Genomic DNA, 15,679 nt, shown 5'->3' with positions numbered 1-15,679 from the left:
TAAGTGGCCCCATAAACGTATCCTCCTCGTTTAAAATCAAAGAAAATGAAATTGCATTGTCTCCTGCAGGCATGGCCTCTCTGAAAGGATTTTGAAACCTGTCGTTGAGCACTAAAAGCTTTGTTATCTACCTAAAACCCCGGCAAGGGACCGGGTTTTGGAGGTTATTTTCTGCAGCTCTATGGGGCAGATCTGGATGTTCTCGGGCCAGCTCTAGTAAGCAGTAGTATTTATACCCTTTTGGGAACTTGATTTTTACTACTCTCTGCAGCTAACCTGTCCTCAGCCATGGCTGTTATGTCTCTCTCCTGCTTGTAGGGCATCTTCCAGAGCCCCTCCACAGCCAACCAGCAGAGCCTGTGGTATTCCCCTGGCAGCCACTTACCTTCTTGAAGTCTGTTAGCAGACTCAATGGTCAGTCCACAGAAGTACCAGGTGAACCATCAGTGGTCCCTCAGCAGGTCATTTTCCCCAATTGTTCCTCAGGGGGCATCATAGGTACAGTACCACTGGACCTGAAGAAACGCAAACAAGTACTGGGCTTTTAGAGAATAAAGGGCCACATGCATCAAGTTTTTTTCTGGTCGCAAATGGGCCGATTCGCAGAATCGGCCCGGTTGCGAATGGAAAAAGCCCTTTTCTGATGCATGAACCCATTTCTATTTGCAGATTAGGTAATCACAATTTTTTGCGATTACATATATTGCGAATGCATTTAGGGAATCGCAATTTGCAATTCATTAAGTGCTACAAGCCTAGACTATAAATAGCCACTCACATTATAAGGCCAACCACAGGTCGGTACCAATTCCTGAAGGGTCCCTTCTATGACAGATTAGATAGTAGGCTGTGTAAGAGGGTAGTCTCACACTTTCAAAGACTTATACTAAAAGGTGGGCACAAGCAGTTAGCACTCTCAGTCCATTTTCTGTGAATTTACAGCGAGTGTGAATCCTTTATTGAGACTGAATCACAGTAAAAGTGCAAAAACTAGATAATCAAAAGCTAAACATCCAATGGGGTTAAACAGTAGTAATTATATGCTACAATCAGGCCCCATTAAAGTTTATTAAGTTACTGGCCCCTCCCCAACTGATTTTCCTGCCAGTGGAAGAAAACCCCTCCCTTTCCCTGCTCTGACAGCAGTTTTCACACTTCATTAAGACCAAGCACTGGCAGACCCCTTGTCAGTAAGCTAATGCAAAGTAGCCTCCTGCAGCTTCAGATAGGAAAACGTTACAAAAAGTTACTTTCCCTAAATGTTTATTAAAAATCCATTGAATTGGGCTTTGTCATGGAATTCAAACAAGCAGTTGAAATATTTATCTAGCTATTCTCAACCCGAGATACAAGATGTCTGGTTTAATCTTTACTCTAGTTTCCTCTGTAGGACAGCGAGAACCTTCTACTCTAGCTTTTAGGGGCTTGCCACCACAGGATATGGTACCATTAAGGGTCAGATGTATGACCCTCAGTGGCTTTGACTCTCAATTTGCATTTTTTTGTGACTCGCAGACTGCGAGTCGCAAACACTGATGTACAACAGTGCCTGATACACTGTTTGGCTACCCATTGTGAATGGTCGGCACTCACAGGGATTTTGGCCTTCTGGGGTCAGCAGAACACCTTGGGCCTCATTTATGAGGCCTAGTGTCCGTTTTACTCTTCCAGATGCATCACTTTTTGTGACGCATCTGCAGCGTAAAACATACCTCCTGTTGCGCACTAAACACCTGCGCTACATTATACCTGCGTCAGGTATAATGTATGCAGGGGGGCGTTCCCCCCACAAAAAGCCTCGTAGAAGTGACGCAGTGAAATCCATGGAATTTCACTGCGTCACTTCTAGGACACCGTTGCGACAAAATCTTGCGCCTGCCTCACACCAGGCGTAAGACTGATGCAGGTCCTTTTACGTGGAGCTTGCCCCATGTGAAAGGACGCACTGCTAGAGTTGCCTCACTTTTGTGACACACTCCAGCAATGCATCACTTTTGCGCTTACAGATACGTATCTGTAACTCCTTGCGACATGATGCGTCATACATTAAATATGACGCATCAGGTATGTCACAAGGCGTGCGCACTGAGAAGTGATGCATCGCTGCTTTCACGCAGCGATGCATCATTTATCATAAATGAGGCCCTTTGTCTGTTACTGCTTTTCAATAAAGCAGCTTTTTTTCAAATGCAGCCCATTTTTCACAAGCGAAACAGGATTTATTAAAAAGATTAATTTTTCAGTTTCATTTCTTAAGAGGAGGCAGTAGTCTGTGGGACCACTGTCTGTTCTTAAAAAACATTTCCGCTGCCAATCACAACAGGGAAGTGGTCCCCTGGGCACCCCTTCCCGTTTGCAATTGGTTTACTGCCAATTTGAAATTGGTGGTAAATGTGATGGTTTTGCGACCACATTAGTGATTACAAAATATTCTTACAATCCCCAATGCGACTCCCTATAAGGAAGAGACAGCCTTGGCACTCCCCTTACTAACAGCGACTGGAAAAAACCTATTTTGCAAGTTGGTAACAGGTTACCGACTTGCAAAACAGGTTAGGTACATGCTAAGACCCTTTTTAACAGTCACAAACAGGCCGATTTCCCATTTGCGACCACTAAAAAGGGTCACATATCTGACCCTAAATTTCTACCTTGCCTACTTGTAAAACACCATGTACCATACCTTGTGGGCTACAAGGAATACCTAGTAGTGACTTAATAATATTTAAAAGTAAGGTGTTTTCCCTGTCAAAAGTGTTATTTTGAAGGATTTGCAGGTTTAAAGTGTGACAGTCCGGCTGGAATGGTAGACTAAAAGTCATGTTTTCTTCATGACACTAGTGGATAGCAATATAAGTGCTGCAGTCCAGTTGTGATATTGTAACATTCCAGGCCATTAGTTTTACTCACCTCAGCATATACTTTGTCTTTACCGTAGAGATAAATATGCTAATCTTGGATTAGCCCATTTTTAGTCATTTTAAGGGTCACAGCACATACGCTGGGCACTGGGTAGAAGTGCCCCTGTGTGCGGCGTTTAAATACCAGCAATGAATATAGTGAAAAATGGGGGTGTCTCCGATACACAATCCACCATAAAAAGCAGACTGGGCCTGCTGCTGTTCAGAAACTGGTACCCTCTTACCCAATAGCAAATTAAGTATTTTACATTTCAAGTTTCGTCATAGAATTTAGTACACTATGTTAAGGATATGCATGGGTAAGACCGTGCTAAGAGCGGGCCCGCCTGCATCCGTCAGCTGCCGAAGGAGGTCGGGCTGGGCCTAATCTCTTCGACCTGCTGGAAAAATTCTTCATCTTTAAACTCGAGGGGCTGGATTGAAATAAGGAGCTAAACTAGCAACAGACACTCCAGATGATCTCGCAGTGAGTAATCACTCAATTAGTTATTCAGTTTAGTACAGTTCGGTGGGAATTGAGGTTGCTGTGGTCCAACCACTGTGTGTCTCTATAGTCCCCCTGCACTCCTCCCAGGTCACTAGTATTCTGGTACCAATGGGGAAAAGGAAAGCTGTGGCCCCCATGTCAGTTATCAGATCAAAGAGATCAACCATAGATTTGCTCCTAGTGAAGTGGGTCGGGCCTTCTCAAAAGAGATTGATCGGGCAGAGAAGAGGATCTCTGCTGTTCCAGTAAGATCTCGGGACTCATCCTTATCGCAGTCTAGGGAAGCTCCACACTTGGCTGCCCCAGTCTGAGATCATGCAGGAGCCTGACAGAGGAGATGTGATGATAGACCTAGCTGGATACAGTTCTAACCTCCCTCCTTTTGGTCCTAATAACAGTTTGGTTATCCCAGCTTCACCTGTGGGAAAAGACTCAGTAACGCCTCCACCCTCTAAGCAGAAACGCAAGACAAAAAAAATGAGAAGTAGCACTAACTGCTCGGAAGGGGACTTGGCCTGATTATACAAGATGTACCTTGAAGGACATTGAAGAGTTTGGGGATCTTCTAACACTAAAGATCATAGAGACATTGACTGAGTTAATGACCCCATTTTGAGATAAAATTATGAAAATTGTGTCAGACTCAAGAGTAATCTTTGACAAAGTTAGGAATTTTTTTTCTACCACCAATAAAGCTCCATTGCCCTCAACCCCTCCGGCCCAAGTTACATGCACTAAACAGCCCCTTCCAGTTCATCCGAGTAGAGGCCAGACCCATACCAATACTGCTGTGATAGTGGGCCACATTTGCCAGAGTATCCCTTCCGGGCTTACAGCATTGAGGGCCATTTTTAAGCCGCAAGTTCTTACTACCCAGTGCCCTTTGTCATGTACCCCTGTAGCTGGGATATAATTATAAACATCTGCCAATACCCCTCTTTTACCTAATCTCCCCCAGATTGCTGTCCCTATACTTTGGATTTTGCAGGGGTCCCAAGGCTCGACTCATTGAATCTGGAAACCACGGGCCAACTAATTAATCAAGTTTCCCATTGGCTAGGCAGCCATACTAGCTTTAACATGACAGATTGTAGGCATATTTTGATGGCTAGGAGAATTTACTGGATAGGGACCTCGAGGAAGAGTCTTGAGAAAGATTGCATGATCATTACTCTCTGATGATAGCCTGATTTGACATGAAATATCCTGAAACATTCATGCCAGTCCTATCTTCCCCAATCTAATATTAAATTATTACTGCTGGGCTTTTTCTGTAGCCCCCTCACAACATCCTAACTAGGAAGCATCTCTTTGCCCATAGGGGGGAAGATTGTGACCAGGGTGTATTAAATGCATTGTTTAATCGCTATGCCCCCTTGGCAGATCTTAATGATTTGGGCTGATTCATAGATATTGACACCAGATGTTTTACTATTGACCCCCCTCCACCCCCCAAGGTACCCCTTACAGGTTTTGGCAGATGACAAAGCTCCTTCATATCCAATTGCAGATCATCTCATTTGCAGGCTCCCCACTGAAGTCGCCATAACCCAGCCAGAAGGTGTCATAACTCCTCTCCTAACCCAAAGTCAGGGCAGTGGGATAGACTTAAGCCTTGTTTGATGGAAAATAGCTGGGTTATCTGCAAAGTTTACAGATGCAATGTGGATTTCGTTGATCAGATTATTCAATATTATTTGCCTCCAAGAAACATGGGAGGTTGAGAATAAATTCTTTCTTGAGTGCTTTAAAACTTTTTTCCTCCCAACAGTAAGCTCCTGATCTTGGTGGGTTGGTGAAGCAACTGAAGTGGGATTTGAAAGTGCTCCAGGGCTTCAAATTAGTGGTGGGAACATCGCTCCGCCAGAACAGAGTACATTTTTATAATGCAAAAGTGGAAACTGAGAGGGGCCCTAGACACAATACTGGGAGAGGGCCTCTGGCTAGGTCACCTAATCATAGCTGGGGATTTTGAATCCCACCTCTGCCCGACTCATTACAACTTCAACAAAGTTTACAAACATGTATGATTAGGGAGGGACTGCATATGGACTGGAGTACTCCCCAGAAGGGCTTGAATTTAATAGTCTTCTACACTCTTATAATGTAGTGTTTATATCATAGATAAGAGGCCGGATCCCTTTAATAGTATTATTCCCCCAACAAACAAAGGCAGGGGTCACGCAACAATCATTGACTATATCTTTGTTTCTGCCTCACTGCGAGGGCCTTCACTCTGTTTAAAGATCCTACATAGTCCATATAGCGATCACAACCCCGACACTAGTGCTCGAAAGGGCGGGTAACCAACCAAAGCATCCTAGTACATCTGCAGGTTCACTATTCTTTACTGATCATTGGTCTCAGGTAGACCATAAGGTTTTCAATTATTAGGTTTTTAAAACTCGACAACAGGAGATTCAAACCTGCCATCTGATGAGGAGATTATTAAATCATGTATTGCCATCACGCAGTCAACTGCGAGTTTATTATCCGTTCCTGCAGCCCAGCCCATCGCTGAACATCCAAAATGGTTGAAGAGGGCTTTGAAACAGACCCCCAGGGATAGAGAATGGGTGACCAATAGCCGCATCAACTACAGGGGGGCCCTCAAGGACCGGACGCAAATGCCACAAAGGCAGACATGGGATGAATTAACCCAAGCGAGTGAGCAACATGATAGCACTTTATTCTGGCAAGTAATAAATAGACCCTGCTTTTCTAATCCACTGAAAACCAATTTATGTCATCATATCACCCCAGAAGAATGGATCGTCCACTTCGAAAGGGTTTATAATTTTGGACAAAGCAAGAGATTTACTCATGAGAAAGGGTTACCCCTGACTGACACCCCTATAATATTTTCCTTGGATGAAGTGAGGTTGGGCATTGAGGGACTGGCCCGGAGTAAAGCCCCTGGACCTGATGGGATCCCCTGGACTTATTATGGGATAATACTGATGTATGGGCCCTGGTTCTGAACAAGGGTTTTAAATGTAGCGGTAAGGAATCTGTTGTCACCTTTGTGTTCTACTGCCATGATCGTGCCGATCTTTAAGAAGGGGGACAAGAATAACCCCCATTGTTATCGCCCCATTTCTATCATCGACTCCACAATCAAAGTCCTGAGATGGGTCTTACTTAATAGGCTATCTGAGTAGTCCGAGTCGAATAATATGATTTCTGAGGCACAGAATGGCTTCCGAATGGGGAAATCGACCACAGAGCATTGCTTAAACCTCTATTTGATAGTTTCTAAATATACGGTTCCTCAACCTGGTGCCCTTTTTTTGAGTTTCCTGGACCTCACCTCTGTTTTCGACTGGGTGACCGTAAAAACGATGGGCCCTACTTGATTCCCTGGGGGTTGAGCCTGCCATTGTAAATCTATTAAGGACCCTCAATTCCAACACCACAGCCGCAGTTACACACTCACAGGGGGAGGGGCTCACTGATCATTTTAATTGTACCAGGGGAGTACGCCAGGGGTGCATTTTAGCCCTTTTTTTTATTTTGCCTTATATAATATTGGTTAAGAGGCGGCCCTGACATCTTTGCAGACAGACTGCCCTTGAGTGGGCAGGAAATCATTCCCAGTTCTTGTATATGCCGATGACACACAGTTGATGTGACGCACACCGATGCGCCTACAGGCCCTGAATGATGGATTTGTTGCATTTTTTTAACGGGTTGGACTTGTAGGCCAACATCACAAAGTTGTACATTTTTATAGTTGGCCCTTGGGGGACCCGTTCTAAACCATTTAAAGCAGGTGCCCATACTTTACCAAGGTTCCAGCCTTCCCTCACTTGGGAATTTTACTTGATGAGAAATGTAACTGGAAACAGTTGCTAGAGGGGAAAGTTGGCGATATGAAGACATTGAGAGAGCGCAAACTATCATGGCAGCCATTGCTAGTTATGCTCACAGACTGGGTACCCGGTGTGATTATAAAGCTCTATCAGTCCTTCTGCATATCCAAGACTCTGTACGGAAGCGAGGTTTGGGGTTATATTGCAACCAACAAACTTCAGATCGCCAAAAATAAGTTTCTGAAATGAATCCTGAAGGTTCCTCAGGGTACCCCATCATGTGCTGTACATGAGGAATTTGGCTTAAACTACTTAGCAGATATGGTGGCAGTAAAACCCTTGACTTGCTGGGTGAAAATATGGTCTCACAATGAGTTGGCTCTCACCCGTTTGATTGTTTTAGACTGTTGATCATTAGACCATGCACTAAAAAAACCCTGGCTACGTATGTCGAAGATTCATTTTCTGCTATTAGCAGGGCAAATATTTTCCTAAAACTTGACTCAGTGAAGTCGCGGGTCCTGAGTATAGTAATAGAGCTATTTTTTAAATATACCACAGCCTCCAGTGAAAATATTGAGCTCACCAAGCCAGCGGTGAGAGGGCACATTCTTTTAAAATCAGCACAGGGTATGGAGAATTATCTATGCATTTTAAGAAAGGCCTTGGATAGATTTTTAATAACTTGTTTTAGATTTAACCACCTCCATCATGTTTCAGCTTTGCCGACTGACTTTGTTTTACATGATGAGATGGGAGGTCCCTGTGGCTGCAACAATAGGTCTCCACAGGATGCCTTACATTTTTTTCTCTCGGGGAAATATTTTACTTACCGCAGGAGATTCTATCTTAAACCTCTTTTAAAAGCAATGAGTTTTAGACAAGCCAGTGTTGCCTTAATGTACTTGGAGCTGTTGCCTAACAATTACACGCTCTTTACAATCATGAATTTCTTAAGACCAGCACTTAGATCTAGAAATTCTGGATGTGTTGATGGTTGAATGGATTCCGTGTTTTTTGCACATTACTTAGATTGACATTTAGCGGTATTGATGATGTGTTTTATGGCTTGTCTCTTTTTCTTAATATATCTTTTTTGGATGAGACAACCTCCGAATGAAGATTATTATTATTATAAAAAAATAAATTATAATTGCACATGCTGCTGGGTCACAAACCAGTTTGAGTCTGTGATCTTTTGTGGGCGAGTAGGAGGGGTTGATGGAATGTCCTGGGCTTCTCTGTGCACATGTTATGGCTGGTCAAGGTCTTCCTCACTCTGAAGGCATAAGCCTGGCCAATCATGAAAAGCTGTGGGCATGGATTATTTTATCTTCGAGGTATAGGCTTTCATTTCGGTGTGATTTACAATTGCCCAAGGAGAGTTTTCAACACTTCAATTAAACTGAATGACCAAGGGTGGGACTGGCTTATGGGGACAATGAAGGAGTGGATGTTTCACTGACCTCTGACTTCTTCATTCATATCCAGCAACTGCTGTTGTTCATTTCCAGCTTAGATTTCGATAGGTGGGTTGGGGCAGGGAAGGGGTCCATGGTGACTTGCATCGAGGCTTTGGGTCAGTGCAGAGATGTGTTTTACATTTTTCCAAATTGCAGGGAGTGCCCCCTCTAACCTCCTTTCGGGCCTGGTTTTTCCAAGTATTTTAAAAGCCGAGACTGAAGCCAAGTGGGGGAACCAGCAGTCCTGATCAGCAAGCAAGTTTGCTTCTTTCGTTTGTAACTGTACTGTTGACGTGGCTGCCAGCGGCACAACGAAACTTGAGCCCCCCCTGCAAAGTTCATGCAGAGGGCCCCCCTTTCTCCGGGCCGCGACCTGCCAGTGCCAGAGGGGGCCCCAAGATCCTGGACGCCCCCTGCACCCAGGGCCGGACTGAGAACCAAAACCGGCCCTGGCAAAGTGCTCTGCCGGCCCCCCCACATCCCCCTTTGTGTGACCGCTCTCTTTGCCAGGGCTGGTTTTCGGCCGATTTTTATTACAGGGCGTTTTTTGTAGCAACGATTCAAAAACGGCCCTGTAACAAAAACGGCCCCCAGGGGCCCAAAACCAGCCAACATCCTTGCGGCGCACCGGGAGATTGCCCGGTGCCCGCAACGGTCAGTCCGGGGCGGCCTGCACCACGGGAGCTGCAGGGGCTTTTGATACACCACTGCTGACTGCTGCCTGAGCTGACCCTGCTGCTCTTTGCCATGCCTCTTACCAGCATGAGCCAGCACTGCAGCCATGGAGGACGAAACATCAGCTTCAGCGTATGTAACCAAGGCTTTATACTCCCTGCTCACCTTAGTTAAGCACTGCCAATGGTTATTTGTTGTGTACTTCTAAACTTTCTACCCCTGGCTGAACATTATGAAGTACTCTTGCTTCCTTCTGCAAGGTCTGTGCAATTTAAATTTTCTAAAAATCAAACAAGGTTTCTGTCACCTAGTCTGTAAACTCATCCTTCAGTAGTTAAAAAAAGCCTTATCTTTGATGTCAGAAAGTGATAGGTTAATGGTGGCTGAACTGTGAAATATGAAACTGGAAAATTGAGGCTCAATCCTGACTTCCAAGCTAGGCCATGTTGTGTGATCCTAGGCATGGGCAATACTTTATTTCACTGTCTTCTTTTTGTTCATTACCAGATATGAGAGCACCTACAACTTTGTGAGTTCAGGATGTGTGCTGTCTGTACAAAAGAAACCTCTCTTGTGTTTGATTTAATGGCCTAGTATTAGGCTGCTCCATGTATAATAGAATTCTAGGCCAAAATATAGTGAAAACATGACGATGTTGGGTGGAGTTTCTTCTGACGGACAGCGTTTCAGCCATTAAACTGACCGAAACCCGGTCGGCGGTCCAGACCGTCCAATTAGGATATGCCCGAACACTGTTTGGTTGCATTCCTTTACTTCACAATGGGAGCATGTATTCTGGCCGGAATGCATGCTCCCATTGTAAAATGGGAGGTGCAGGGATCAACAGGAGGGCACTCATTCTCTAACCGGGGGCTGTGCATCAAAGTGGGCCCTGCTGGGGACTCCAAAGTTGAGATCCGACAGCCTTTCTGTGTCGGAACGGCCGGCACGGAAAGGCTGCCGAAACCCGACATCGTAATCCCACACGTGGAAAGAGCTGCCCTTGGGATTACTGGCCGCATTCCAATTGGTGATTGGAGCCGTTTCAACTGCATCAAACTGATGCCCCCAGTGTTGAAATATAGTGTGCACTTGTCTCTTTGTTTACTAATAGCATTGTCATAAGGGCCGGCGGAAGGAATGTTTGTGTCCTAATTCTTTGTTGAAAATGTTTACTTTTAATAAATACTTCTCAATCAAGATATATCATGGGATGTACTAAGGTGAAATGCTTTACTGTGTGAAACATACTTTCTTGAATTTTGAAAACTCCTTTTCATGTTCTAACATGAAGTTTGCTGCATGATTTACATGTTAAATATTGTCAAAGCTCTGCTTGGGGATGGACTCCTAGAGCGAGATAAAATCCTTGACTCAGCTCTCCCTATTATTGGGTCTATCACCTCTTATTAGGCAAACATTGGCCAACCCAATAGGTCTTACCTAGACAAGATATTTAGGCTTTAGCAATGTTTTTCAGCCATGTTGTATGGTATGGTATGATATGGTGTAGCCTTTCCTAAGGTATGATATGGTGTGGCGTGGCCTGTCGTACATTATGGTATGGTGTGGCCTGTTGTTGAATAGTACAATATGGTATGTAAGTATTATATGTGGGTGGTGGTGCTAGCGTGTGGCTATAAGAAGAAGAGGAAGGAAGTAGACACTTCAAGCCCCCTCGCTATGCTTGTGCATTATACTCAGCTACCATATTTGTGTCCTACCACCTTTAAAATCCACAAGCCGCCATTTTCCTGAAATCAATTTAGACCCCCTAGGGAGCCCATCCCTCAGTTTGAAGACCTCTGCTTTCAAGAATAAATGTAGGTTTACACTCAAGAACTGCCAGGAACATCACAATCCAAGAATATATGCCCCCGGCCCTTGGCAGTGTACTTGCTGTCCTCAGAGTATGTTGGAAGGGACCCCTCTTCACACTGAATATTGATCAACTATGGCTATGGTAGTTTGGCGCATATTTGTTTCTGATAGGTATACCGTGTTGGAGGAAATAAGATGCTAACTGTGGGCGGTCCGTTGAAGGTGTAAATCCGTTTGTGTTTGCACAATAACAATGTCAATACAAATGCATAAAAAAGACTAGGGACTATCAGAGGAAACAAATGACTTGATAAAACTACTACTCAAGTTTGTCCCTTTCATCACAAATAGCAACATCTATAGCAGCAGTTGCTTCATAATGAAGCCACATCTCTGGAAGAGACATCCACATGTGTATTTGCTTAAATATATTAAAATGTAGTTGATTTAATACAGAACGTTGGCTCTGTATTTAATCAACGTAAACAGGTGCACCGCTAATTCATCATCACAGGTACAATCACATTACACTTACTCCTCGAGGCAGTGAGCTGCTGTTAGTACCCACTGTGCATCAATGAGCACCCCTCCACAGATGTGTCTTCCAACAGTTTGTAGTGAGACCTGCCAGGGTTGTGAGTGGGGCACACATACGTATCCTCCAATTATCTTTTCATCTTCTGATGTGACAACTGGAAAATAAGGTGGGGGTTCTTGTCAGTAACATTTCAGATTAAAACACACTTATTTTCACTACTGATCGCCCATCACTGCTGCTATTTTACCATAAAATCCCCCACTTCAGCTGAATGAACCCTTCCAGCTCATCAGGCAGTGGATGGGTCCAGAAGGGAACAAGATGCTTGTGAAAAAAAATATGTGAAGTTGACGAATATATGGCCTTTATCTCTACGGACACAAACTAGGTGCTTCAACACTAAGCAACTTTTGTGCAAGAATTCGAGTTTCTTTTTTATTTGAAACAGTGAAGTCCTTACTGAGAAACCTCACCCGGGTGTGCTTTCATGTTGAGTATGCATTCTTCATTCACCACTCCCCTTGGAGGTACCTAAATTGTAGCTGATATCACATAATTATTTGTTCATGCACCCAAACAAACATGCTTTCACTTCCTTTTTTTCTTGGGACCCCAGTACAAAGGCTACTGCTTCAATTTTCTAATTTCGCAAGTATTATGTGGTAGGTTGCATTGCTTGTGCGCTTACTGAAAACTAGTATCCATCAGCAGTGAGTATAACATTAATTAGAACAACTGAGTAGTGTAAATGTTACAAAAATAGGCGTTCTTGAAAATAAGGATTTCATAGCGCTTTAGGGGGCATATTCTCAAGAACGTGTGATAACCATTGCAAAAGTAACTTAACGCAACTCTCAACATCACAGTCTATCACGGGAAAATCACTCTGTGTTAACTAAGCATTAACAACACTGCGGTACCATGCGATAGTCACCAGATTACGTGTCAAATGGCGCATTAAAATCAGCACCATGCTGCAAAAAAGCGAAACACAAACGCAAAAAAAAGCTGCAAAGAGGCCAATTGCAATACAAAAATCAGCGAAAACCAGCAAAAGGCCAGCAATTCACGCGCGGCAGGCGGGAAAAATCACCATAAAAGTAGAAAAAAACAAACAAACAAATGCCAAACAACATCAAAGCACAATAGATGTTGCCGGAGCAAGTACAGAAGAGAACCAGAACCCCATAAGTCCCCCAGAGGACCAGCTTGGGACAACAGGGTCAGGGAATGCCAAGGAGAAGAAGAGTAGGAAGAAGCGGTTAGGTCCGCAGGAAAACAGGATACTGATAACAGAGGTGGTAGAACACCATCAACAACTGCTCGTCACATCCACAGTGTCATTGGCAACCAAAAACGGACTATGGCAGTCCATCGTGGACAAGGTGAATGCAGTGGAAGTGCTGACGAGGATAATGGAAGAGGTCAAGAGGCGCTGGAATGATGTCAAGCGCAAAACCAAGCTGAAATTGTCCAACAACTGGAAGCTGGAAGGCAGTAATGCAGACTGGAGGTGTGAGTCCTGCGCCACAGGAGGAGGTGGAGGATATGGAGGAAATGGTGTCCACAGTCATCAGTGGGGAGACGGTGGCAGGAGTTGGGGGACCGGACACTCTTCAACATGATCGGACACAACAGCACCAGGGTGAGTAATGACCAGGAACTGGGGGGACGGGGGAGATGGGCACAATGGCACACATGCACAATTGAGCTGAGCACATTGGCAGACAAACCATGCCCCAGACCCCAACTCCTACCAAGAGACCAATGTACCCAAGAATGCAATATCTCAGCCCTGCATAAGCACAGAAGTCAAAGGCACATCACAGTAAAGGGATAAGCGGCAGCAAATTCAGAGCAGCAGGGGCCACTCCTCAAAAATGCAGCACACACACATAACATGCAGAGCACATCAACACTGACAACAATGTGGCACAAACCGCAACACAGAACACAGAACACAGAACACAACTGATGCCAACTGGGTGTAGACACTGGTCAATCACAATTGGCATTGCAGGAAAATGCGAGTTGATAATGTACAAGTACAAATGTCGAAATGTCCACTGTCCCCCATCAAATAGGCAGCTCCTCCCGAACAGCCACGATGTGCACAGTCATGCAGTGTGTATGTAAACATGTACAATGCGACAACATACATGTGAACACAGTGTTAAACTGCATCTCCCCTTCACATTGCAGAGGGAGAATCACCACCTCCTGCAGAGCAACCCGACCCTCTCTTCTCTGATGATGAAGAAGACCACCACAGCTTCGACTTCAACGCCCTCCAAGAGTTCATTGACACCCTTAGCAGCCCACCTCTAGGAGCAGGGGAGCCCAGCTGCAATGAGAAAACCCCACCCCCTGCACAGACCACACAGCAGGCAGCACCCACCACCTCGGCTGCCAACCAGGACCCCCACGAAGAACACCTGGCCTTCCAATGCAGTGTTTGGGGTGCCAGGAGCAGCTGGCTGAACAGGTGCAGGTAGGCTCGACCGCATGGCAGCAAAACTAGATGCCATACGTGGGTGTCTAAGTCCCATCAGGGACCACTCACGGTCCCTAACAGACACCCATAGCCTGCTCCATGCTCTCCAACAGACCATGGCTGACATAGTTGGAGCCTGACTCAGAGAATAGAACTACTGTCCAGTCAGAGTGGCTCTAGTGATGTCACACGGGAGTTGGGAAACATGCTGCGGTTAATGGAGACCATGAAGGGGGCGAACGCGGAAAGAGCGGCTACCACGGCTGCACACCAGCGAGTGGTAGCTGGGTTCCTCAATGACCTCAAAACCATCATCATGGCATTGATGCCACAAGGCCTGGTGCTGATGCATGCTGCTGCTACCACTACATCCACATCTCCGCCCCTGAAGTGTCAGTGCCACATAGTGCGGCAAACATTCCACCTCCAGCCCCTGCGGTGTCACTGCCACACAGTGCTGGAGAAAGGGCACCATCACCCACACGTGAGGCACATGAAACAGCAGAGGAAGAAGATGCGGATGAAACGGCCTTTGTGGTAAGAAGGACACAGTAGCATTCATCTCCGCCATATTGCCTGTTTCTGCTTGGTTCTGCCCTCTGCATCATCACCTTCAACTGTCCCCTGATGCACCCTGCAACACTCACCTTGGACCTCGACATGGACTGTCATATACTGTTTGATCGCCAATGACACAGCAATCAGTCTGCGGACTGAACTCTTACTCTTCCCTTGAACTTGTCATTCTCTGAAGGACTCTAGCTGGCCTTCCAGGGGCCAACATCGTCATGTGGGGTTTTCACGGCCCTGTACTGCTCCAGATGCAACACTCCACTGAATGTGCATTAAACATTCCTAATCACACAAATATGTCATGTCTATGGTATTTCAAGTGTGGAAGTATGGATAAATGTAGGCTCAGTGAATTCCTCTTACGTCCATATGGCTCATGTCGTTTGACTTGGGTCACAGGGTGACACATTGCCAAATGTTGCCTGGGTGGCGCTGACGCAACAACAGGGACACACGCCTTTGTTACTTCCTTGTCCTGCCCCGTGCAGAACCACGCCCAGCCCCGGGGTCATTGTTCAAACCCTTATGCTGGACTGGCATACGCCAGGCCAGCCCACTCCTCTTACACTCATGGGGGGGGAACAGCAATGCTACATGTCCCAGGTCTGCCCTGTAGTAATCTGTTGATCACAGGTCTAGCTGTCAGCAAGCCACAGTCACTCCCTCACGGCTGGTATACACCAACACCACACCCATCCAGCACACGCGTGACAGGACATGTGAGCCTGCCAATAAAAAGGGCCGGGCGCATGTGCTCGATGCCATTTCCAACCTCTCTCAGGGTGTATCCGTGTGGTGTTCATGGAGGCATGGGGGCCCAAGGCCCTGCAACTTCACATTCCGTCGTCCCGGAGGTGACATGGTGGCGTTCCCACCACGATACCCAATCATGGAG

The 15,679-nt window shown here is 45.6% G+C and overlaps 1 protein-coding gene across 1 annotated transcript in view; it reads right to left on the bottom strand.

Moving 5' to 3' along the window:
• LOC144770638 (trypsin-like) overlaps positions 1-15,679 on the bottom strand; it is a 140,179-nt gene that overhangs the window by 103,755 nt on the left and 20,745 nt on the right. Inside the window, exon 2 of the mRNA XM_078655333.1 lies at positions 11,715-11,871. Coding sequence (XP_078511459.1) covers positions 11,715-11,871 — 157 coding nt within the window. The remainder of the gene's footprint in view (positions 1-11,714; positions 11,872-15,679) is intronic.

This window comes from Lissotriton helveticus, chromosome 7, assembly GCF_964261635.1.
Source record: "Lissotriton helveticus chromosome 7, aLisHel1.1, whole genome shotgun sequence".
Lineage (NCBI taxonomy): Eukaryota > Metazoa > Chordata > Amphibia > Caudata > Salamandridae > Lissotriton > Lissotriton helveticus.
This window is presented reverse-complemented; position numbering and strand designations above follow the sequence as displayed.